The sequence below is a fragment of the Dromiciops gliroides genome, chromosome 1, assembly GCF_019393635.1.
Source record: "Dromiciops gliroides isolate mDroGli1 chromosome 1, mDroGli1.pri, whole genome shotgun sequence".
Classification (NCBI taxonomy): Eukaryota; Metazoa; Chordata; class Mammalia; order Microbiotheria; family Microbiotheriidae; genus Dromiciops; species Dromiciops gliroides.
The window spans coordinates 605,517,992-605,544,666 of NC_057861.1; the positions used below are offsets into that span (position 1 = coordinate 605,517,992).

Consider the following 26,675-nt stretch of genomic DNA (forward strand, 5'->3'; position numbering starts at 1 on the left):
GAAATCCTTAAAAGATGGTGGCTCATATATATTGAAAAATTGAACAACTAAGTAATTCTGAGCTGTCTTTGGACTTTCCTCTGAGAAAGAAAATTGCTGTGTAATTCCCTTTCCCATTTTTCACCACTCATCAGGTCTTCACAGATAATAAGATGATATCTTGTTTCAGAGAGGCCTGTTTGGCATTTGTGAGGCAGCCAGATTCCTACAGGAAAGCCACTTACCCTGTTAATGGCCATTTTTTTCTCCTTACCCAAAGAGATTTTCTTTCCCTAGGCCGGATGTCTGCAAATTGAAGTATGAAGGGAAGACATTCTATGTGATTGGCTCTCAGAAGGAGGTCAGATATTATTTTTCTTATCATCTGTTTTTCTCCCCTTTATCTGTGATTCACGGCAGAACCTAAAATGTAACTACAGCAATGTAATGCAGTGGAGTCCATGATTTTGGAATTTGTGACTGCTGTGGGGGTGATATGCTGAAAACAATTAGGCAGGAAAAGTCTAGATGGTGGCTTTGTACAAACAACAAGCTTTTATCACCTGCCTCCTGTACATGGGGTGCTATCCTAGGCACAGTGGTGGGGACAGGGCCTGGACTTAGGATTTCATTGGTATAGGGAGCTCCTAGGATCAGGAAATTCCCTCCACCCATACATTTTGGCACCTTCTAGGTAACTTATTATCTAAGAGAGTTCCTGGAATACTTGGAGGTTATGTGACTTGCCCAGGGTCACACAGCCAAGTTTGGGTCACAGGCAGAACTTAAAATATCAAATTCAATTCAGATCAGTAAGGAATTCTTAAGTTTGTACCATGTGCAAAGCATGTTTTAATCACTGGGCGGGGGGGGGGGGTACTCCTGCACTCAAGGAACTCTCATTCTGCCGGCAGGGGATACAAAACGTGTACACAGATAAATAAATACAGAATTATAGGGAGGGGGAATACAAATGGGAAGATGAAGAAAGGCCTAGTAGTATTGGTGACAGGACTTCAGCATAGTTTTGAAAAGATGACAAGTTGTTGTTGTTGTTGTTGTTTTTTGAGAGCCTTCAAAAAAAATGAAAAAGCAGCAACCAGACTCCGTCTCAAGAGGACTTCAGACTCCTAATTTGTGTTTCTAGAGTGTTCAAAAATCTTCTTCTCACACTTTTTTTTTTTTTCCTGATCTCTTCCCTTTCATTAGAAAAAGGCCATGTTGGCATTTCACACCTCAACACCGGCTGCTTGCAAACACCTCTGGAAGTGTGGGGTGGAGAATCAGGCCTTCTACAAGTAAGCAGGTTTTGTTCATTTGATGCTAGTGGTGAAAAAAAGCATCCTCTAAGTGCTTTGTCTTGTTTGTAAGTTACTTCTCTTCCTCTAGTTAACTCGAGATCATCTACAAGGTGGGTTAAAAGTTCTGTAGGTGTCTCATGGGGACTTCCTTCTTGATATAACTCAGACAGCTGTCCTTGGGCTAAGGCCCAATGGCCTTGGAACTGAGTTGAGAAGACTCAGGGGCCAGGTAAAGAGACGTGTGTGTGTGTGTGTGTGTGTGTGTGTGTGTGTGTGTGTGTGTGTGTGTGTGTGTGTGTGAGTATGTGTGAGTATGTGTGAGAGAGAGCACATAACAGAACCACAGATAAAAATCACTGGGGGGTGGTGGAGATTATCCATCTTTTTGATTTATTCTTGAATTTTCTCCTCTACCTTTATCACAAATAATAAATTTTTTTTTCTGAATTTATTTTTTGAAGTTCCTATGGGGTTCTGTTTGCATTGCTATCCACACTGAACAGCATAGAATTTACCGTGGAATGTCAAAACAGGAAATGACCTTAGGGGTTGTCTGATCTTACCTGCTAATTTTGAAGTTGACAAAACTGATGCCCATCACTCAATAAACAAGCATTTATTAAGTATCTACTATGTGCTATGCACTTTGTTTAGAACATCATGGGGTCCAAATAAAGGCAAAAATCACCCCTGTTCTCAAAGAACTCACACTGTAATGAGGGAGACAATATACACATAGAATAAATAGACAGTAAGTAGGTACATACAGAGTAAATGGAAGGGCAGCTAGGTGGCCCAGTAGATAGAGCATCAGGCCTGGAATCAGGAGGACCAGAGTTCAAATTTGACCTTAGACACTTAATGGTGACTCTGGGCAAGTCACTTCACCCTTTTGGCCTCAGTTTCCTCATCTGTAAAATGAGCTGGAAAAAGAAATGAAAAATCACTCTATTACTTTTGCCAAGAAAACCCCAAATGTGGTCACAAAGAGTTGACTATGACTGAAATGACTGAACAGCAGTAATAACAATAACATCAAAGCTTAGAGGCAAGGCCATATGGAGTATGTAACTTGCCCAGGGTCACAGTTAGTGGCAAAAAATGGAGAACTGGAAGACTTAATGCTACCATGCTATTTAATCTCTAGAATCACTCATCCATTAGCTTCAGTGTGGATAAATAGCTCTACTAGCAGACATTTATACAAGAGTTAAAATTCCCAAGACATTTTACATGTCATTTGATCATCATAAAGACCCTTTGAGATAGTTTCTGCCTTTCCCATTTTACAGAGGAATAAACTGAGATTGAAGAGGTTAAACAACTTCCCTGGGGTCCTATAGCTAGTAAGTGTGTCCGAGGTGAGACGTACTTAGGTTTTCCTGACTCCGAGCCCAGTGCTCCATCCTCTGCCACAATCTAGGTGGCTCACAGAGTATCTTTTGCTTCCTCTGGTAGAGCATAATACAATGATCACAATTGTTATTTTTGTTTATTGAAGAATGACAAAGCATGGTCCTGGGCCTTATCATTAAGAACATAGGTTGTTTACCCTTTTCGGCTCACATTACTTCACCTGGAAACCACGCACACCAGCATTCGGTGACTAAGAATTCCCCGATGTGCTTTTGAGAAATGAAAGTACTTTGGAATGACTCTTGGAAAGGGGCCACTGATTAGCTAGAAAGCCCTGGCACCAGAGTTTGCTGCAAAGCACAGGCATGTAGGGGCAGTAAGTTTGCTTTTCATCTCCCCCCTCTCAGCTCTTAAACAACCCAAGAGACAAGCTCTGCCGATCATTATCATCAGGAAGCTTTCATTTGAACCACAACAATAAAATCAAAACCCAGTGCGGTACAATGATTACAACCAACCTCTACTCCCTAAAGAAGAGAGGCCCCCCCCCCTCCTTCTTTGTAGGGGTGGGGCTGCTATGGGTGTGGAACATAGCAGCAAATGTTGAACTCAGTTGACATTTTTTTTTTCCTTTCCCTGTGTTATCAGGGATGAGATGACTCTTTGGATGGGTGGGGAGGGGAGTCTTGGTAACTGAAGGTAAATTCAAAACAAAAGATAACAATACAGCATTTTTTAATGAGGATCATTTTTTTAAAAAGAAAATTTCTGTTTCTACTTTGCCTCATTTTATGCCTGCCTCTCTCCAAAGAGATGTTTCTGATTGGAGGCTGTGAGGTTGGGAAAAATGGAGTGCTGGCTTGGGAGTGAGGAGGCCTGAGTTCTAGTTCTAAATTGTGTGGTCTTTCCAGCAAATCACTTCCCCTTTTTGAGACTCAGTGCTCTCATCTGTAAAAGAGGAGATTTAGATCAAAAGATCTCCAAGGGCCATGCCAGCTCTAACGTTTGGTGTGGAATGTTCCTTGTAGAGGTTACTCATAAGTCACATGCTTGTACATGTATGTATGTGTGTATGTGTGTGCATGTAGGCATATGCATATATATATGTATATATATATGTATATATAGGATATTTTTATTTATTTATCTCTGAGACTTGGAACACATCTCTAAAATGGATAACCTTAAGGGGATTAGGGTGGTGGACATGGTAGCCCACACCTATACCCAGGAGGCTGAGGCTGTTGAATTTCCTTGGCCTGGGATTTCTGTCAGTCCAATGAACACTCAGGAGTGGGGAGAGGGGACCAGAATCATCTCTGACGACTCAAATGAGAACAACAGAGCAGTCAGAGATCTAATAAAATAAAAAAGAATTTAGAGAGGGCAAAGTCCTGCATAGAGATAAAAAAGAAGAAATTAGGTATCAAAGGTCAGCACCAGTTTATATTTTTCTGTTGTTTCAGTTGTGTCTGACTTATTGTGACCCCATATGGGGTTTTCTTGGCAAAGATAGTGGAGTGGTTTTTCGTTTCCTTCTCTAGATCATTTTATAGAGGAGGAAACGAAGGCAAACAGTGCTAAGTGACTTGGCCAGGGTCATACAACGAGTAAGTATCTGAGGCCAGATTTGAACTCAGGTTGATAAACCTTCCTGCCTCTAGGCCCAGCACTTTATCCATCGAGCCACGTAGCTGCCCTGATTTATAACTTTATTCATTTCAAATCTCTATGTAGGTATGTAGCATCCAAGATTTGGAACTGGAAGAGATCTAAGAAGCCACTTAATCTAAGCCTTTCATTTAACATTGAGGCATTGAGGGGTTAAATGACTTTCTCAAATAATAAGTAACAGAACTAGGATATGAACCCAGGTCCTCTGACTCCAGAACTAGCACTCTTTACCACTGTACCACACTCCATCAGTGTAGACAAAACCTTTAGAGTTCCGAACAGCAAGTACATTCTAAACCCCACCATTAAAATTCAGGCACCCTTCCAACTTTCAGTCCTTCTAAGGGTTTCTAAGTCCCATGGTATAGCTGAAGAAGTGATTGATTCCTGGAAAGTTGGGGTTTCCATGTCTTTATTGTGTTTTCTATGGATGTCACAGCTGAGGTAGATGCTCAGTAAAGGGATAATATGAGGGCAGCTAGCTAGCACAGTGGATAGAGTGCCAGGCTTGGAGTCAGGAAGACTCATCCTCCTGAATTCAAATCTGGCTTCAGATACTTCTTAGCTATGTAGGGGCCAAAATTTAATATATGGAGCATTAATTGGGTGACTCACCAAAATATTGGGATCCCAGAAATAATGAGGGACCTCTAGGTTAAAGCTCCCTCCCCTCCAAACTGCCCTTTTAGATATTTCTCCAAGACCAATAAGAAAGGAGTCTTATAACTTTTCCACAAAAGGATCAGATTTTATTACTTGGGAATTAATTAAACAACAAAGGTGAAATTAATAAAAATCAAAGATAAGGAAATAGGGAAAAAGAAATACAGATAAATTCTCTTAACTGTAAACTAAGTCTATGCAATCCCCAGATCATTTCCAATTAAGCTAATTTAAAGGAATGCAGGGTTTTTTGTTTGTTTGTTTGTTTGTTTTTGTGAGGCAATTGGGGTTAAGTGACTTGCCTTGGGTCACACAGCTAGTAAGTGTCAAACATCTGAGGGCGGATTTGAACTCAGGTACTCCTGACTTCAGGGCCGGTGCTGTATCCACTGTGCCACCTAGCTGCCCCAAATGCAGGGTTTTAAAAACTCACCACACTTGGGATATCAGCTAGTTTCTCCGCATCACCGAGAAAACCAAGGAGCCAGCAGGCAAGCGTGAGAGTGTTCTGGAAGTGGCTCTCTGCCCCTCAGAGAGCATTCAATCTCCCTCCTCCAAAGGGGGAGGTCCTTCAAAAACTCCCTATGGAGAGTTCTCCTTCTGACCTCAGTAGCATACATAACTTCAGGGTGGGCCAGGTGTGGCCCCTCCCAAATAAGTCAGCTAAAACTCCAATAATTTTTACCACAAATAAATTTTTACCACATTCCCCCCTTTGTTTCTTCAAAAAACACATGTGGTTTGCTCATTGAAACAGCCCCAAATAACAGAATATAATACCCTATGCTAACAGACAATATGTTAATAACAGTATAGAAAAGGGAGAAAGGAAAGTTTGTCCAGATTGGCAGTCCCTCGTGAACTGGTGCTTTGACACTGGCCTGCGGAGTTATGTGACCCTGGGCAAGCCACTTCACCCTGTTTGACTCAGTTTCTTCATCTGTAAAATGGGTTGGAAAAGGACATGGCAAACCACTTCAGTATCTCTGCCAAGAAAACTCCAAATAGGGTCACAAAGAGTTGGATACGCTTTAAATGACTGAACAAAAAAAATGGAAAGTGTCAAACCAGTCTATATTTTGGGGTGTCTTGAGGGAGAGGGTGTTGTTATTTGCCTGTTGTTTACCCATCAGATTTATCGATTCGAATTCGGCAGTTGGCTAAGTCTCTATCTTTGTATGGATCCTAGTCATCTATCACAGAAAAGGCAGAGAACTACACTGGATTATGGTGATTTAGCTATAGTTAAAACACTGGGTCATGGTGGTTTAGCTGTAATTAGAACTGGAGCTGTCATCCCTTGGGACTGTAGTGAGAAGGATTTCCTAACTTTTCCATTAGGGTAATATTAAAAAAAAACTCATGGAAGTTTGTGGCCTGGTGCTCTGCAGAAATATTTGATTTCAAGGAATAAAGTGTCCCCCTGACGACCGAATAGCGTGCTAAGGGCCACTCTTTCTGTCAATTTCTGATTTGAATTGGAAAAGCATCTCTTTACCAATGGTACTACCCAGTCTTTGTATCACATGGGGTGTTGGCTTTCTAATGGGATAACTAACTGTTCTGCTCTTTTCTTAAAGGTATGCAAAATCCAGTCAGATCAAGACGGTGTCAAGTAGCAAAATATTTTTTAAAGGCAGTAGATTTCGATATAGGTAGGTACTTGAAGAGGCTCCCCCTTTTTTGGGATGGGGGAAGTGGGATAAAGGGGATGTCAGACATTTAATATTTTGTGAAAGTAAGTGTATCGTGGACTGTTTTTATTTTTAGTACCTGGGAGTTAGCAGTGCTTTTTACTCTTACTGTCCGAACACCGCCCCCACCCCCCACCCCATTTCGTTTTCAATCGCTAGCTATGTGCCTCTGAGCAAATGACTGAACTGCTTTTGAGAATCAGTTTCCTTCCATTTCAATGTCTTTTTTTTTTTTTTTTTTGCTCATGGAGTACTTTTGAACTTCAGAGTGAGTTACCCCCCTTGGAAAAAGAAATGGTTTGAAAGGCTAACCACGGAGTCATAGCTAAGAAGTAGAAATAAAAGAAAAGTGCTTCCTATTCCAGTCCATTGCAGCTTTTTGGGAGAGGGGGGGAAATGGAGGGGTGGTGAGGAATGGCCTCAAAAGGATTTCCACAGAAGTGAATGAGCTAGAAACAACAGGCCTTTTAAAATCTCAGGCATATTTTACCTTACACAAGGGGAAATCTGTTAACTTTAGATAACCATGAGGATGTGGTGAGGGAAGAAGGGACAAGGATATATAGGGATCATAGCGAGTCTAAGAGGGGACCAGATACCTAGGGTGCGGTGACTTTCAGGGATTGTAGGGAGGAGGAGAAGGAAGAAAGCCATTGTCCATTCAGGCAGTCAGCACCTTGCCACCTTGATTATACTGGCCTCTTATCGGCTCCTCGGGCTCTGCGCTGAACTGTCCCTCACAATGGATCTGCTCAAAGATTCTGAAGAGTAGGGAATGTGTTTTATAGGCAAGGTCAGTGGGCTCAGGTGTGTCTTATTGTTCTCTTACCTGTGATGTCACAGGTAGTTGGGCACCTAGGAATGATCTAGGGAAGCTGGAAGCTTATAACAGGTAACTATGGAAGGTTCTAAGAAAGAGGACAGGAGGGAGGGAGATTACCAGCCAGGAAGAGGGGTCCTGTGCCAAGGAGAGGCAGGCATATTGCCAGAAAGGCTAATCCCTCAAACCACATTTTTTTCTAAACTATTTCCCCATTTTCCCCCCTGTCTTCAGGAAAAGTATTATCTATTGATTTCTCTATACGTAGTATTTAGGTTCTTTCATTTCATTTTTTTCTTACAGTGGCAGAGTTGCCAAAGAGGTGGTGGAGGCAAGTTCCAAAATCCAGAGGGACCCTCCTGAGGTGCACAGGTGAGTGGGGCCCTTATCCTAGATGTCCTGTGTGGTTCCCCTTACAAGGAAAACTGCCTAGACTGTTCCCCCTAGGTCATCTCCTGTGGAAAGCTCTCCCTAAAGCCCCACAAAGTGTTAGCACTATTTCTCTTTTTCTCAGTGGTCTGGGTAGCTGTTTTATTCTGGAAATTCCTCACCCAGCCCCATAAGGAATCTCCTTTATACAGGTATTATTTCTATTTTGCTTTTGTAGACAGATTGACTGTGTTCAGGCAGGAAGAGGCAGAGTAGCGAAGTGAATAGAGAGTAAGGAAGACTTAGGTTCGTGTCCTGCCTGTGACATTTTAACTGTGGGACCTTGAGAAAGCCACCTCTCTTAGTGCTCTAGGCCAGTGGTATCAAACTCAATAGAAATGGGAGCCGCTAAACCACACATGAGGGCAGCTAGGTGGTGTAGTGGATAAAGCACTGGGCCTGGAGTCAGGAAGCCTCACTTTCCTTGAGTACAAACCCGGTCTCAAACACTTACTGGCTATGTGACCCTGGGCAAGTCACATAACCATGTCTGCCTCAGTTTCCTCATCTGTAAAATGAGCTAGAGAAGGAAATGGCAAACCACTTTAGTATGTTTGCCAAGAAAACCCCAAATGGGGTCATGAATGAGTCCAACAAGACTGAAACAGCTAAACAACCACAACCCTTTTGGACATATAGTGACTTGGAAAACCACAAATTAACATTATGTTTGATCATATTTTTCTTTAGGGGTTGTGTGTGACACCCCTTCTCTAGGCAACTCCCTAGGACTTTGGCAATTATGTTTGGGGGTTTCCAAAATCTGATTAGAAAATACAGTGGCTACTTGGTTTAGAAAATTTTGAGGAAGCCGGTATGGACAAGTGTTAATGTCATCTCAGTGTAAGGAATCAGAAATTATGATACCTGCTCAAAACCATTCCATGCCACTCCATGAAGAGACATAGGTCTGCAAATAAGTTCCTTGAGGGCAGGGACTTCTATCTTTTATTTATTTAATTTTCATTTTTTTTATTCTTATTTTTTTATTTTTATCTTTGTGTCTGCAGTACCTAGCAAGTTTGCCACATAGTATGGGACTTAGTAATTGCTTGGTGATTGATTGATATTATCTTATTTAATCTGTTTGATGTAACCATTTCTTGGGATATAAGAAGAAACCTTGAAGCCATTACTGGAATATAGCTATAATTTTTCTGAATACCCTTGCTGTTTCATAACTATCTTAAATCAGTTTAATTCAGGAGCAGTTACAGTAGCAATGTTTATGCCCCAGAAGTATATAAATATAGATAAATATAGGTGATAGATAGATAAATGGATAGATAGATGATAGATAGATTACAAATCAGCCTGTGATTCTTTTTTCCCTCCTGGATTGACTTTGAGAATGAAGAATAATCAATTCACACATCTGCCTGCTCAAAGAAAACTTGAGATCTTCCGAGATGCAGGACTGAAAATGGGTATTTCGTTGGTTATGTGGATAAAGGTAGGCAGTGGAATGAATGCTCTAAACCAAAGTAAGGCCTAAACAGCAGGGTTTCTCTTTAGATCAATCTCTAGAGATTCTTGGGGCAAAATGAGGCTCTTACTCCATCCCCATTACATTGAAAGGTAGATAAATAGTAATAAGGTGAATACTGGTATCCTTGAATATTAAAGACAGTGGAAACAGTCTGGAACTAGACAGGGGTGTTACAGAGAAAATAGAAACAAGAAACAGAAAAGGGAGCCCATACTGGATTTTGTGGTCCTCATCGCCCAGTCCTGAGGAATTTCTATATTGAATTGGTGCCAGGGTGGAGGAAGATGTCGTCCGATACTGGTGCTTTGACCTCCTTCCCTGTCTTTTTCCTTGGCTAATGGAAATTCCTATCCTGAGATATGGAAGTCATTTCAACTGGCTCGACCAGCACACTTCTTCATCTCAAGTATGCCAGCCTGTGGCTGTCTCTGTGATTTTGACACAAAGCAGGGACAGCAGGCATCTGTCTGCAAGAAGGAATTTCCCTTGGAGAGAATTCTTGTTGGTCACAGCTGGCTGGCCAACCTGTGGCAGAGTGAGTAAGCAGTCATTACAGCTGCAGGCAGATGTTCTAGTTGAGGCACCTGCTGAGTTTTCTAGCCAGCTGACTGTCATCATGCTTACTAATTAATGGGTATTCCCTTCCAGAATGGGTGAGTAGACTGGCCAGTTGAAGAAATGAATCAGAAGTGGGCCACATGAAACATTCAGTGTGACAAGGATATCTAGCAATCCAGAGAAAGCACCTCTGTTACAAACTGTGGGTGTCACCTGTTTTTCTGGCCATCTTAGTATGTCTTCTGAATCTAAATTACTCTAAGCTTTGCACAACCTCAAATGTCCTGAGTGTCCATTTGATGAATCAGATATTTTTTTCCTTTCTCCTTCTCATCCCCATGTTGATGCAGATTGCATACCTGCATTTCATTGCAAAGACTAGGAAATGCAATTTGCTATATTATGTTGCATGAACTCCAGCTAATTTAATAGATTTTTTTGAAAAAAAAAAAGGACTTCAAATATGAAAAATGAGGTTTGAGTTCAGTTTTTGCTCACGTCTGACTTTTTGTGACTCCATGGACCACAGCACATTATTAAATTCCATTATTAAAGTCTGTCCAGGTTTGTGTTTATTGTTCCCATGACACTATCTATCCATCTTGTCATTTTTTGCCTTCAGTATTTCCCAACATCAGGGTCTTTTCTATTGAGTTCTGTCTTCTCATTATGTGGACAAAGTATTTAGCTTCAGTTTTAGTATTTGACATTCCAGTGGATAGCTTGAATTAATTTCTTTAAATATTGACTGATTTGACCTCCTTGTTGTCCAAGGGACTCTCAAAAGTCTTCTCTAGCACCACAGTTCGAAAACGATTCTGAACTGCTCACCTTTCCTTATAGTACAAATCTCACAGCCATATATTGCTACTGGAAAAACCATATGGACTATGCAGACTTTTGTCAGACCTTCATAAGATCAATAATCCAGTACTACTGGTTTAATCCATTTTGTGAAGGAGGCATATTACAGTTCTGAAGGCAGACAGATATCAGGGATCAGATAAGCATTTGAAATGATTTTTGGAAATCAATCCCTTGCATGTTATACTTGCTTTCAGAGCCAACATTAGCCAGAGCAAAAGTTCCCACTCCTTGAATAAGCAGCTTATAATCAACATGGAACCCTTGCAGCCACTTTTGCCTTCTCCCAGTGAACAGGAAGAGGAAGTTCCTTTGGATGGTGGTAAGTCCTATCTCTGATACATCCTGGTTGTGGGACCCTGGGCAAGTCTCTTAACTTAGGCAGCTCTCTAAGAATATAAATTGCAGCACATGTACCCTTCTTCAATGATAGAAGAGATTTTTCTATAGGCAGCTTAGATATAAACAAAACATACGCCAATATCAGAAGTTTCCAATAGACTTATAATTTTGGTGGTCATCATCTGTCATCATTACATTTCTGAAATGAGATGAGAATCACCAAGTTCTTCTACCTTCTCCTGGGAAGTTATTATCAAGGTAAAAATTTCAAAATTGGATGACATGAAAATTATTGGTGTGATATAAAATTGCAACAGAAATTTATCATGTAACATTAAATCTTGATGTTGCTAAGTTTATGTGATATTAAATTATATCCTTCAGCATAGTGGTGATATTAGAACTTTTTTATTAGATTATATAGCTGTTTGAATAATTATACTCTTACCAGCTTCTTTGATGGGCCCTGACTGATACTGGCTTCTCTGCTGTCTATTACTTGTTCTTTTAGTCATTCTCTTCAGTTGTTCCTTTCTAAATTTTAACTGCGAATTTCCATGCATCTCCACCAATTTCAACTAGAAAAAACCAACCAATTCCTAACTACTGCCCCTCCACCAAATCAAAAGATGCTAGGCAAAAAATAAGCACTGTTTTGTGTTGTGTCCATGTTTTTACACATTATTCTACTTTTTAAGGTGACTTCCTTCAGGAAAAGTCTCTATCATGTCTGGTACTCTCTCTAAAAAAATAAATTACTATACAGGTGCATGCTTTAAAAAATACTATTGGGGGGCATCTAGGTGGTGCAGTGGATAAATCACTGGCCCTGGATTCAGGAGGACCTGAGTTAAAATCCAGTTTCAGACACTTGACACTAAGCTGTGTGACCCTGGGTAAGTCATTTAACCCTCATTGCCCCGAAAGAGAAAGTAAAAAAATGCTCTTGAAGAAAAACGAACACAAATAATGTCATCTATGATTTAGGCTCAAGTCTGCTACTAGAAAGTTTTAATTTCATTTAATATATGTTATATATACATTTTATTTATATACATTCAAACCATTTCTATGTTGGAGAGAGAAAGAGGATGTCCAAAATGGCATAGTTCCTTATGCTCTCTACCATACAAAGATTTCAGATAACATTTATATGAGTCTTCATCAATGAAAAGATAACAATATATTAAAATACAGTTTGGGGTTAACATTCCAAAGTAGGCCCTACTCATTTTCTCCATGGGCACATCCCCTTAAGAGTTCCTTCTTGTGGGGCAGCTAGGTGGTCCAATAGATAGAGCACCAGCCCTGGAGTCAGGAGGACCTGAGTTCAAATCCGGCCTCAGACACTTAACACTTACTAGCTGTGTGACCCTGGGCAAGTCACTTAACCCCCATTTCCTCACCAAAAAAAAAAATAGTTCCTCTTGTAATTAATATCTTAACCTTGAATTTCAAAAGATAAGAGACATTGTCCCCAGGCGGGTCATGATGCCAATCTTTCTAGGTAGATGGTAAGACAATGATCCTATATAGAAAAGAATTAAGTTTGGTTATCACTTTTATTCCATTTCAAAAGAAGGCCTTAGTCTTTGTTCTTCCTGCTATCCAAAAAAAGGAAAGAGTTTTAGTCTGGAAAAACAGCATTTCTTAATATTTACAGGTAAACTGAAAAGAAAGTTTTTAAAACATGCCTCAACAAATACAAAGAAAATACAAATGAGAAAACATAAAATAAACAATATATTTTACCCAGACATGAACTTAATATACCATTTTGTTCTTTGACTCTATGGTGACTTTTGCCTCAATTTTATAGAGTTAACCATATTCTGGATAATATTTAGGAATGTTTAATCAAGACTACTGGTCTGGAGAAAGGAACAGTTATTGTCTGCTAATCAGACTCTTTTTTCCCTCCTAACTTAAAAATTGCCAGGAGATGGCAGTGCAGAGCATTTATGCTATAGTAGCCTTCTTGGCCTTAAATGATAATTAATTTATCTAGACTTCTGAGAAAATGTGTGAGATGACTTTTTTCATAAGACGGGCCTGGGGGATTAATTCTCAGACTGGTCCTGTTGGACTGAGCAGAAAAAAAAATCAGGTTATAGATACCACTAAGTGCCAAGAAAGTTTTGATAACGCCTTAAAGTTGCTAGGATACAGGGATCAGAGTGAATTAGAAATGGGTTAAGCTTCAGCTGAGAATTTTCTACAACTTGAAACCTGACTTTTGGAGCTTTGCTGGGAAGAATAAATGTAGTGAGGATTGTGAGGAGGGACATGGTATTTTTAGAAATCATTTTCAAGTAGATACATAAGTACATTTTTCAGGTATGTGTAAAAAAAATGACTTGGTTTCCTTCCTACTATAAATCATTGTTGTTATTTGTTCTACTGTAAAAATGGTATGTTCTCTACTTGACGTTATAAGAAGATTGGGATTATAATGGCAAAGGTGAGTGAAATATATCAAAAGAAAATTGTCAATTAATGGTAGTCCTGTCTCAGTATAAAGATAATATCATTTACTATGGCACACATGCAGACTGGCCTAATTAAATAGGTGGAAGTCGGACTCTCTCTTCCTCCTTGAGGCTGAGCAGACAGAAATAAATAATATATGCTTGTTTTGAAAATACTTAATGCCATTCCACTAAAGGTAACAAATGTAGTTAATTTTAAAAAAATTTTTGCCTTTTAACACCATAGTCATTTGCCTGTAACATCTCCCTCCATTGTAACAAAAGGGAAAAAAAAAGTAGAGAAAACAAAGAAAAACAGTTAAGCAAAACCATTCACCACCAAGACAGAGGTTGTTAGTATATGCCACATTCTGCATTCATAATTCCCCATCTCTTGTTGCTGAGAGAAGGGAGTTATATTTCATCATTAGTGTTCCCAGGGTCAAGTTTTAATCAGAATTTAACTGCCTTTTAATGTTATTTCATTGACATTATCACTGTCATTGTGGTCATTGTCCTCTTGGTTCTGCTTAATTTGCTATATCGGTTCAAATAGGTCTTTCCATGTTTCTCTGAATTCCTCATTTATAGTTTCTTACACTATTCCATTACATTCATATAACATAATTTATTCAGTCTTTCCCTAACTGATGGGCACCTATGTTGTTATTGCTAAATGCAGTTGTGTTTTTTGAACACATTTTGAGGGTATGTCTGGAACCATAAAATACATTTGGTTTTGAAACATAATTTCTGAAAAACGGTGGGTGAACATGTGAGGATGTTCTTATGCATATGCATGTCATCCTCCCTCCTGTCAGTCCTGCCCTGCCCCTGACCCCTTTTCCCCATTCCTTGAATACAACAGGTGAGCTGGAACACAGCTGCATTTTCCATTTTCAGGTCCTTAAAAATAATTCCTTTCAAATATAAGAAGCAGTTGCTTGCATTCCATCATCAGTCAAATCTCTGACAGCCTGAAAGCTACACAGAGTTGCTTGGATTTTGAGTTGCTAGACCCCCATGCTCCACTGACTCTGGCATCCTCTTTGATTATTTGTGCTTAAAGATTCAAAAGAGCATGATGTCCTCTTCTCCTTCCCGGTGTGGCATAACCAGAGCTCATCCCTGATTTTCTCTTGGTCCTTACAACTCATGGAATCATAGATTTGAGTTGGAAAGGGCCTTAGCAGCTATATAATCCAACTCCCTCATTTTACAGATGAAGAAACTGATGCCCAGAGAAATGAAGCACTAGAAAGATAAGGGGATTCACCCAAGGCCACACAAGAAGCAAGTGGCAGAACTGGGGTTTGAACCCAGGTCTTTTGTCCCTGGACACCCAACATGTCCTCCACTATTCTCCACTGCCTTCCAGGGAATTTTTTTTTTTTTATTAACTCGAGCTATTATCTATCTCTTTGCAAAGACAGTTATTGTTTTGCCCTCTTCCCCTTTTTCCTCTTGGCTGTTGATACCACTTTGGATGAACAAGCATATTGTCAACAACTATAAACTTCTGGTGGAGGACCACCAGATCTTACCAACCGTCCTGCTGCTGAACCCTCCTCTATATGCTATCTCCCCTGGATAGAATGTGAGCTTCTCGAGATCAGAGGCTGTCTCACTTTTGTGTTTGTATCTCCAGTCCATAGTAAGTGCCCAATAAATGTATTTTTCATTCATTAATTTTTTTTACATCTCCATTATCAAATTCATACTTCCCCCCCCAAAAGCCATCTTTTATAAAGGAGAATAAAAAGAAAGGGGAAAACAAACCATTGAGCAGAACAAATCAATATATCAACCTAATCTGATGATAGATGCAATATTCCACACCAACGATTCCCAACTTTGCAAGGAAGGAGTAAGGTACATTTCTAAAATCTCCTCTTTGGGCATCAAGTGGAGTCATTGTTTTGCATCCAGTTTAGTTCTTTTTTTTTGTTTTTGTTCTTTCAATTTATATAATTCTCATCATTGTTTGATTCTACTTACTTCATGCTGATCCAGTTCATATAAATCTTCTCATGCTTTTCTTTATTTTTGATGTTCGTAATTTCTTGCAATGGCAAGTCATTTCTTGGCCATTTTATTCCAGCCATTTTTCCTTGAGGTTCTGTTGGGTTATAGCCTGCATACACTGTCCAGATCTCTTGTGACTACCAAAGAGTAGGAGGCATTTACAAATCCTGTGGAGCATCCTGGTTTCTCTATGACCTTGCTGTATGTGGCCATACACTAAAATCTAAGACTCCTTTTACTAGAGTTGTGACTAATGTAGTAGTTTTATACATCTTGTTAAAGTGGGAACTCCTTGAGGGAAGGGATTGTTTTCATATGTATTTGTATTTCCTGCACATAGCACACATCCTGGTAGGGATGTAGGTGCTTAATAAAGGCTTATTAACTGATTATACCATTTCAGTGTTGCTGTCTCTTGAGTGTCTCCCAATGGTGCTATCTGTGACTTCCCCACACTTTGAGTCATTCCCTTACATCCCCTGCCAGGGACACAGCTGCTTTGGATGGTGATGTGATGGGTAGGTGTCCTTGGGAGTCCTTGACTTGACACAGGGCATCTCCTTCCTCACTTTATTTTATTTTTAACTGCAGTACAAAAATAGTGAACTAAAAACTCAGAATTCATCATCACTCCTAATGAATTACTGATGAGAGGCATGATTTGCATCAGCTACTTTTCCCCATCTCTACTCTGGGAGTAGAGGACTCTAATGCTCCACTTAGGCAAAGGGATGAAGGCTATGTATTACCATGCCCCAGAACACTCTGAGAATCTACTGTTAACTTTATAATTTCTTGTAATCTGTGGCCTCCTTTGTGCTTTCATTCTGGGTAATCTCAGGAGCCCTGGGTCATGGTACTTGGTGATACCCACTTTGCATAAGAGGGCTTTATACTATTCAAAAGAAAGGGACCATGGAGATTTTATAAGTAGTAACTATTACGTAAAGAATACAAGAATTATAAGTACTTACTATTATGTAAGGAATATAAGCATTCCATCATGCTGTGACTGAAACATGTTTTATTTATTTATTTTTAAAATTGACATTTACCTTTCAGATTGCCTCTGTGTAGCATTTCATTCCTGAAGGTTGCTAATTCAGTATTACCAGATCACTTTACTAAATGCAGCATGCTTCAGTTTATGTGTGGAAGTGACTCTTATTACTGAGGAGAGGGAGAAGGAGAGGGAAAGGGAGAGGGAGAGAGAGAGGAAAATCATTTTTATAGCACCTCCTATCTGCTGGGCACTGTGCTAAGTGCTTTTTACAAATATCTCCTTTGATTCTTAGAACAACCCTGAGAGGTAGGTGCTATTATTGTCTCTATTTTATAGTGGAGGAAACTGAGGTTGGGTGACTTGTCTAGGGTCACACAACTAGTAACTGTCTAAGTCTGGATTTGAACTTAGGTTTTCCCGATTCCAGGTCCAGGCTTTTATCTACTGCACCACTAGCTGCTTCTCTTAACTGTTTTAACTGCTGAATACCAGGGATGATTTGAAGAATGATTATTTGGGATCTCTTGTGATAATAATGATCTTGAACTAGCTCAGATCAAGGGTGAACTTTTTATAGGTATTATCGTGAAGTAGAAAGAGTGTCAGTCCTTGAGACATGAGGACGCAGGTTAGAATCCTGTTTCTATAGAAGTCACACCCTAGACAACTCACAACTTTTTAAACCTCTATTTCCTCATCTGTGTAACTGGTGCTCATGTTACTACTTCTTATTATTCAGTTGTTTTAGTCATGTCTGACTCTTCATGACCCCATTTGGGGTTTTCTTAGGAAAGATACTAGAGTGGTTTCCTTCTCCAATTCATTTTACAGATGAGGAAACTGAGACAAACAGGGTTAAGTGAGTTGCCCAGGGTCATAGAGCTAGTAAGTTTCTGAGGTTGAATTTTTTTCCACTTTTCCTATATCTTTATTTTTTTTAACATATAAGGTATTTTATTTTTTCCGTTACATGTAAAGATAGTTCTCAACTTTTGTTTATACAAGCTTTACAATTTCAGATTTTTCTCCCTCCCTCCCCTTCCTCCCCCCTCCCCTAGACAGCAGGTAATCTGATATAGGTTATATCTATATATCTCTATACATAGACATATATATATATATACACACACATATATATACATATAATAACATTAATCCTATTTCTGCATTAATCCTGTTATAAGAGAAAAAATCAGAGCAGTAATGCAAAACCTCAAAATAGAAAAAAAAAAACAACAGCACCCAAAACAAAAGAAATAGTATGGTTCAATCAGCATCTATACTCCACAGTTCTTTTTTTTTTTCTTGGATTTGGAGATCCTCTTCTATCATGAGTTCCCTGGAACTCTTCTGTGCCATTGCATTGGTGAGAAGAATATAGTCCATCACAGTAGGTCAACACTCAATGTTGATGATACTGTGTACAATATTCTTCTGGTTCTGCTCATCTCACTCATCATCAGCTCATGTAAGACCCTCCAGGTTTCTCTGAACTCCTCCTGCTCATCATTTCTTACAGCACAATAGTATTCCATTGTATTCATATACCACAACTTGTCCAGCCATTCCCCAATTGATGGGCACCCCCTCAACTTCCAATTCCTTGCTACCACGTAAAGAGCAGCTATAAATATTTTTGTACATGTGGGTCCCTTTCCCCTTTCCATGATTTCTTTGGGAAAAAGACCTAAAAGTGGAATTGCTGGGTCAAAGGGTATGCACAGCTTTATAGCCCTTTGGGCATAATTCCAAATTGCTCTCTAGAATAGTTGGATCAGCTCGTCGCTCCACCAACAATGAATTAGTGTTCCAATTTTCCCACAGCTTCTCCAACATTTATTATCTTCCTTTTTTGTCATTTTAGCCAATCTGATAGGTGTCAGGTGGTATCTGAAGTTGAATTTGAAGTCAGGTTGTCCTGCCTCCAGCTCTAACCACTTAGTTGCCCTACAACCTCTTATCTTCTCTAAATTATCACTTGTCCTAGTGCACCTGGTGTTGGTAGTTTGGTGTAATGTGTGTGTGGAGGGGAAGGATGGTTGATAAAAGAACTGGTTATATTTGTTTCCTTACCTGAAGATTTAGTAAACCATGCACAATTTATCCCATATCCCCACCCCAAGATACCATCACCCTGGGATAAGTCATAATTTTGAGAAAGTAAGGAGTAGCATGAATTCTGGTCGCATCTATAAAATGGGGTGAATAAATAGCATCAATGTCATAGTTTGGTTCTGAGACTGAAATGTGACATCCTTAGGTGCTGTATGACTTTTAACTATCACTGGCATTATCTGCATTATTTGATAAATTCTGACCATCTCCAAGAGGTCATTGGGAATTGTTTCTACATATATTAGGGGAAAAGTTAACCATCCCTGATAATAGTAGCATATGTCACTGACAACAGGGGGGCATTCAAATGAGTGTTAATTGAAATAAAAATACTGTCTTCAACCTTGGAGCAAATAGTTTAGATGAGATGGTGTCCTCGTACTGCACCAACCAAAGCTGAGATTCTAATCAGTCCACAGACAGCAGAGCTGAGGGAAGCTCCGGCCCTTTGGGGGAACTAGTGGTTCTGATTTTCTAGCTGAATTCATTAAGTGAGAAATAATTCACTTTAGGAGCATAGTTCTCATGACTTAGTTGCTCATAAACCTATGTAGAGGAGTTTTATCTTATTAGTGGAATATGCTTAATCAGAGGGAATGTCTAAAATTCCACCTTCTGCTTGTGTTGGCATCTTACAGCTGTGCTGGGTTGTCAATAATGAATTACCTTAACAGAGGTTCTGCGAAACCAGGGCTCTGCCGGGGTGAAGAAATATGTCCTTCAAGTGTCACATGAAGTCATTCAGCTTTCCAGTCCTGAAGGCACAGGAGCTAAGCCCAAAGGGATTCTCAGTAACCAGCTGTGACAGATGTTGTTTCGCCTGTGAGGGGAAGAAGTTATTTTGGTTGGCTTCTACACAAGGAGATACACCTATATTCTCCCAAAGAAACCATAGGCTGAAGGAAAAAGTGAAGATATTCATAGGTTACCATCCTTTGGAGGTAGTAGCCATAAATTTTCTAAGTTTCCAATGTGTTGCACAGTCAACACAGGGTTCTGTCCTATACTGTTTTAATTTGAGTTGATTATATTGAAGACCTCATCAATTTATGGTAAATATTACTTGTCATAGTCAGTGCAAGAGCTCAGATAATTTCAAAGTCTGTACCCTTTTCCACCTGGGGTTCTGATATAATTTGTTATCACAGGGAAGCAGACTTTGGCTCAGTATAAGGAAGGACTCCCTGACAATTGTTCAGTTACATCTGATTCTTTGTCACCCCGTTTGAGGTTTTCTTGGCATAGACACTGGAGTGTTTGGCCATTTCCTTCTCTAGCTCATTTTGCAGATGAGGAAACTAAGGCAAACAATTAAGTGACTTGCCCAGATTCATTCAGCTAGTAAGTGTCTGGGGTCAGATTTGAACTCAGGGCTTCCTGACTCCAGGCCTGGCACTCTATGAACTATGATGCTGTCTAGCTGCCCTGAAAATCGCTCTGACAGTTTGAGCAGAACAAGGAGGAAGTGTGTCCCTTCTATTTAGAGAGGCCTTCAGACAGAGACTACATGGACACTTGTAGAGGACACTGTAGAACTGATCCCTTTTTGGGCACATATTAGATCAGGTGGCCTCTGAAGTCTCTTCTAATGCTAAGATTCTCTCAAACTCTATCTATCTAAGTATACTGTAGGCCCGGAAAGAATAAAAGATATGAAATGAGCAGCATGAAAAAGCAGTGTGGTAAAACGGGGAAAATAGCACTAGCTTGAGAGTTAGAAGACCTGGGTTCAAATCCTGCCTCTGATACTTGTTACCTATGTGACCTTGGGCAAGTCACATAACCTTTTTCAGAAAGTCATTTAACCTCACTGGGCTTTTTCTCTTGTCAGTGAGGAGGGTGAATTAGAGGGTCTCTGAAGTAGATTCCAAATCCAAGTTTATGATCCTATAGAAAATACTGAAGTCTAGTGATAGGAACTACTTTTATTTGTCCAGGAATTAAATATTAGCAGAATAAAGAATCCTTGGAGAGATACTTGATTGTTTGGCTCTAGCATATCCCTGACTGGAGCCCCTACTGGGAAGACTGAATATATCTCAGTCTTATAAGTAAGCCACTGAGCTGCTTTATTCTATGTATAAATGGGATGGACATTGGATACTCATTTAAAAAAATCTACTCTAGCCTCAGTCACATTCACAATACAGATGTGTAAAATATGTGTTGATAGTATAATAATGTGGTTGACTTTGCTGTTTTAAATATCTTTGGTTTTTCACTCTTATAACCCATGATGAGTTATAACAACCAAAGCTCTGGCATTTGTTGAGATGGTTTAAGGGATGCCATGGTACCATCCTCATCCAAATGTCTTGACAATGACCCCATAATTACTCATAGGGATCCTGGATTTTGTGTAATTTCATCTTCTGCAACCTTTGGCTTCCCTTTGGAAGCCCTTCTTCTTACTTTTTTGGATTTTCTAGAAGTTTTTGAGAATCACTGAAGTAGAAAGCCACTGAAATTATATTCATGTAGACTTGTCCTGTGAAGTTTACATAACTTGTCGAAAGTTGATGTGATTCTTAGTGAAACAGTGGTTAGAGCTCTGGGCTTGCATACGGAAAGCCTCAAGTGAGGCTTTAGACTTTTACTAGCTTTGTAACTCTAGCTAAGTCACTTAATTTCTGTTTGCCTCAGTTTCCTTATCTGTAAGTGGGGATAATAATAGCACCTCCCTCCTAGGGTTGTAGGGAGGATCAAATAACAGTTGTAAAGTGCTTAGCACAGTGCCGGGCACACAATAAATGCTATATAAATGTGGCCTATTATTATGATTCTAAACTTTCACTTATATAAGCTCTTGGATCCATTGCCCACCGTCTTGCAAAGCAAAAAATAAAAAAGATTTCAATATGTACCACTTTTTTATATAGACAGGTTTAAGGATAAAACAGAGTATACATGTCCACAGTTGCACAGTTTGCAGAAAAGAGTAGGGTTGTTGTTGGTTTAGTTTGCCCTTTTTAATCATTACATAAAACCAGTCAAGTATTAAAAATTAATGGCCGTTGGTGTGAAAGAGAATATAAAATGAAAGTTTCCCCATTACAAAGGGCCTTTGCTTCCTTTATTTTACTTCCCTTATTGGAACTAAGTCCCACCAAGTGTTTTTCTTTTAACCCAACTCTTCCTCGAACATAGAAATAGGCCAACAATACAGCGATGATGGCAGTTCCTGTGGCTTACTCCTCCATTCCACCCTAACTCCACACAGGGATGGTCACATCATACAGCTCTCTATCACCCCCATGTTCTGCTTCTGTGGTAAAAAATCCTGACATTCCCCTATTTGATCATAACCTCCATCTTTTCTTGTGCCTTGCCTTTCTTGGGACTTTTTCTCTTTCTTTCCTGAGACCTCCACCCTCAGTGATTTCTTCAAACTGTCACCCCTTTTCTGACTTCACTTTCCTTACTTCCCAAGCTCAACCAGATAGGTTAACTCTACATAGCCATCTTCCCCTTGTCCCATCCTTGCTCATGCCCTTCCAACCCCCTTCAGCAGGCTTTTCCTGGTGTTCCCCTTTGCCTGTCACCCACTAGTGCTTCCCTTCTGACATTTACACTGTCTATATCTTATATGTAAAATTTTTTTTTTGCATGCCATCTCCCACCCTACCCCCACACAAGTTCTCTGAAGGACCTGGTACCTGGTAAATGTTTAATAGATGCTTATTGATTTCTTGCATTCTCTGGTTTAACCGCACTGGCCTTCTTGCTGTTCCTCCCATATGACATTGTATATCTTATCTCTTTGCCTTTTTTACTGACCATTCATCATGTCTGAAATGAATTCCCTCCTCTCCTAAATTTACTTCAAGACTCATCTCAAGCCATGTTCCCCACCCCCTTCTTTTTTTTTTACTTTGAGGCAATTGGGATTAAGTAACTCGCCCAGGGTCACACAGCTAGTAAGTGTTTGGGGTCAGATTTGAACTCAGAACCTCCTGACTCCAGAGCATGTGCTCTATCCACTGTACAATCTACCTGCCCCCACACTTTCTGCACTTATCCAACCAGCTGCTGGTGCCTTCCCTCCCCAAAACACCTTGTGTTGTTTATTTCTTTTGTCTATACAAATACATGTACATTTTGCATTTCTTAATAGAATGTAAACCCCCTTGTAAGCAAGGGCCATTCCTTTTATCCCCTTGGTCTTTGCATCCCTAAGAGCAGTGCTTGGAACTTTAGTAGGCATATAATACATGCTTGATAGTAGGTTGGTGAATTTCTTGTGCAATAGGCATTGGAAGTCTGAAAATCTGAATGTATCATGGATATTTTGCTAGATAAAGAGGTGGCCTTTTGTGAATATACCTGAATTGATATGGAATCAAATAGAGGACCATTCTGTATGTATTTGATATGATTCTACTTGAATGACACCTATTGCCATGTGGGGTAGCATTTTTTAAAATTGGGTATCTTTTATGGTTTAATCTCACTTTTTTTTTTTTTTTGGTGAGGCAATTGGGGTTAAGTGACTTGCCCAGGGTTACACAGCTAGTAAGTGTTAAGTGTCTGAAGCTGGATTTGAACTCAGGTCTCAGTGACTCCAGGGTCAGTGCTCTATCCACTGCGCCACCTAGCTGCTCCTATCTCACTTTCATTTTTAAAATATCTCTTCCCTTTCACCCAAAACAGTGAGCTACCCCTTGCAACAAAGAATTTATTTAAAAAGAAACAGGAAAAAAACCCAACTAACATCAATTGCATCTGATCGTATATGTAATATTTCATACCTATAATCCCCCACCTTAATGAAGAAGGGAACATAGTACATTTTTCTCAGCTCTTCTTTCTATATCTGTTTATACAACTTTTCCCATGGTTCTCTGAATTCTTTGTATGATATGATTCAATAACATTTCATTATGTTCATGTATTGAACACCATTTATCTAGCTATTCTCTTGTTGAAAGGGACATGCTACTTCTTTATACAAAAGAACGTTTTCTGTAATTTGTCTCTGGGACAAGGGCTTTCATCAAAAGGGAGAGCTCTCAAGATTTAGGTATGGAGCAGCTTTTTGGTGGGTTTCAGGTCATCTCTGGAGACTAGCAATTTGGGGGTATCTGGTTTCTTGGCGATCACAGAGAAGAAACTTTAAGTGAACAGTCAAAGGGGCTGATTCTCACTCCCATTGGTTCAGACAGTTGCTCACCTTTCCTTATTATTGTCTACAAAGCTAGTGGAAAATATGGGGGAAAAGATTAGGAGTTCCATCTGCTTTTGCAATTTAATTTAGTTTCTCTTTGCTTTAAGAAAAATATCTCATCTGCTATGCCCCCGGGCAGCAAAATAATAAAGCAAAATTGAAGAGAAAACAAATGCACCCTATCGAGAGAGACAAAAGGAAGAGATTTGTAGTTGAACATGCAAACATGCAAAACAAAGGAGGCTCTTTTAATTGGTACTGTCAAGGACAGCTTGTCACCCATTTCTTTTTTTTTTTTTTTTTGAGTAAGCTTTTGTGTGACATTACACAATGCTGCATCCTAAAGAATAGCTATAGTTTTTTCTAAGTATTGGCGTATAAGAGAATATTTGACTCAGCTGGCCAGTGTAGAGACAAGTAGCCACTTAATTTAAAATTAAAATTTTAAATTTCCGGGGATTCTGTTCATGCTTAATTGGAGAAAATTGTACCTGTTCTTTGATAACATTTGTTAAGTTCTTTGGGTTAACAGCAGGTATAGTGTCTTTTTTTTAATCCTCCTATTCCTAGCACCTAGCATAGTAACCTACTCAGAATGGGTGCCTGATGTTTATCTAATTGAATTAATTTTTATATAAAATATTTTAAATATTTTATTTTTAATTTATGGAATAAAACAAGCATTTCCATAATATAGTATAATTTTAAAAGATGATTGCACATGAAACTACAAATCTATTCTGTACAACCTGCTATTTCTTTTAAATATACAATAGAGTTATCTTGTAAATTTCTTTTTTTCTTTTTGTTTCTTCCCTCCCTCCCTAAAAATTTCCAGTGATCAATTATTAATTTGTTCATGAATTTGCATGTCATCCTTGTGCAGGGGCCATGCTAATCTTCTCTGTATCGTTCCAATTTTAGTATATGTGCTGCCGAAGCGAGCACAATTATTAATTTCTTTCCCTTCCACCTCTTCCATTCCCTAAAAAAGAAAAATAAAGCCTTATAACAAATAAGGATATATAAGCAAACAAATCCTGCTCTTCCCTCTTCCCATCCTGGGTCAAAAAAGTATGTCTCATTCTGCATATTTAGTCCATTACCTCTCAGACCAGAGGTGGGTGGCTTTCTTCATTATTAGACCTCCAGAACTGTGGTTTATCATTGCTTCTTCTTCTTCTCCTTAGGTCTTTAACCAAATTCTTTTCAGAAAGTCAAATATCAAGAGTTTTCAATTTTAATTGATGACCTAGTATTTAAACTCCAAGCAAATAACCTATGTGCCTTTTGTCATTTCTTCATCTTCTTCTTCATCATCGTCATCATCATAACTGATATTTATATGGTGCTTGAAAGTTTGCAAAGTGTTCTACATGCATGAGCTCAGATAGTCATCACAATAGCCTTGTAAAGGGGTTAGACAGATATTATTATTGACCCCATCTTACATATAAGGAAATTTGAAGTCAGGCAAATGAAGCAACTTGTCCCTGTTTGCTCAGCCAGTGAATGACAGAGGTGAGATTTGAACTTAGGTTTTCCTGACTCCAAAGCCAGCCCTCCAAAAGAATGAGGCTGGAAAAAAACCAACCCTTAGCAAAAACTCCAAACAAACAAACTAGGAATACTTAGTCTCTAGTAATTTTTAAGTCTTTTGAAAAATCAGTGAACTCTATATTTGTAATGTATTAGTCTATTCCATGAGGCAAGGATTTGTCTTAATGAGTTTTGAATCCTTCCTGGTGCTTACACGGTGCTCTCCACATAGGAGGTACATAAAGAATGATGTTTCCTAAGTGAAGGAATGAATAATTTTACTTTCAAAGTGATGGTGCTTTTTTTGTTCCTGGCTCTCTGTGATTTTTCACTGTTTCTTTCTTTTTTTTTCTTCCTTCTTCTTTTGACACTGACTGTAAATTGCATCACCCAAAATTTTGGCTGAATGCCCTTGTGGGAAAAATGAGGTAGCGACTTAGCAAAAATATTATTCTAGAGAAACAAACATTTCCAGGGTTTACCTCTGTTTAAAGCAGACTGCTTAGTGATATGCATTGTTTCCTGTGAATCAGTAACATGGAGAACAAGTCAAATATGAGGCTGTAATTGTGGGGAGGTTCTTAAGGCCCTAAAATTGCCACATAGTCCCAAAGCCTCCAGAGAAATAATTTTCTCATTGCTATGCCCTGCTGAATAGAATATTTTCTAATGAGAAGCAAAGATTCTCATCTATAATAGTATTTCATCCTATTTTAGAATCTTTTGAAAAATTGACCTTTCAGATTGAAAATTTTATTTAAACAGGGAGTCAGAAAAGTAGATACAGTAAAACGGGTCATGGTTTGGGAATCAGGAGACCTGGGCTCAAATCTTGCCTCTGATGATTACGACTTGCGTGAACTTGGGTAAGTCACTTCATTTCCATGGGCCTCAGTATCTTTATCTGTAAAATGAGGGGTTGTGGTTAGATGGGCCTCTGAGGTCCCTTCCGGTCCTAGATTTTTGATCTCATAATTCCATGAACACATTTTGCTTAGACTAGAGATTTGCCTGATTGGAGATGGAAAGGAATGAAGGATATAGAGGAAAATGTATAATCAGGAAAAAGGAGGTATGCCCAGTCATTTGGAAAGAGTGAAAGAAAGCAAATGAACCACCTGAATGGTCTGTTGATATCCATGAATTATAGTAAGACCTAGAGGAAAACCTTAAGCATACTTGGGGAGGGGGG

The 26,675-nt window shown here is 39.3% G+C and overlaps 1 protein-coding gene and 1 non-coding gene across 2 annotated transcripts in view; one reads left to right on the forward strand and one right to left on the reverse strand.

Annotated features, from left to right (window-relative positions):
* Positions 1-26,675, forward strand: part of FRMD3 (FERM domain containing 3) — a 350,587-nt gene that overhangs the window by 295,090 nt on the left and 28,822 nt on the right. The window contains exons 9-13 of the mRNA XM_043977037.1: positions 277-340; positions 1,189-1,277; positions 6,554-6,628; positions 7,791-7,859; positions 11,025-11,149. Of these exons, the coding sequence (XP_043832972.1) occupies positions 277-340; positions 1,189-1,277; positions 6,554-6,628; positions 7,791-7,859; positions 11,025-11,149 (422 nt within the window). The remainder of the gene's footprint in view (positions 1-276; positions 341-1,188; positions 1,278-6,553; positions 6,629-7,790; positions 7,860-11,024; positions 11,150-26,675) is intronic.
* Positions 24,786-24,892, reverse strand: LOC122737493. Its single transcript, XR_006354328.1, has one exon. It is a non-coding gene; the product is annotated as a U6 spliceosomal RNA (small nuclear RNA).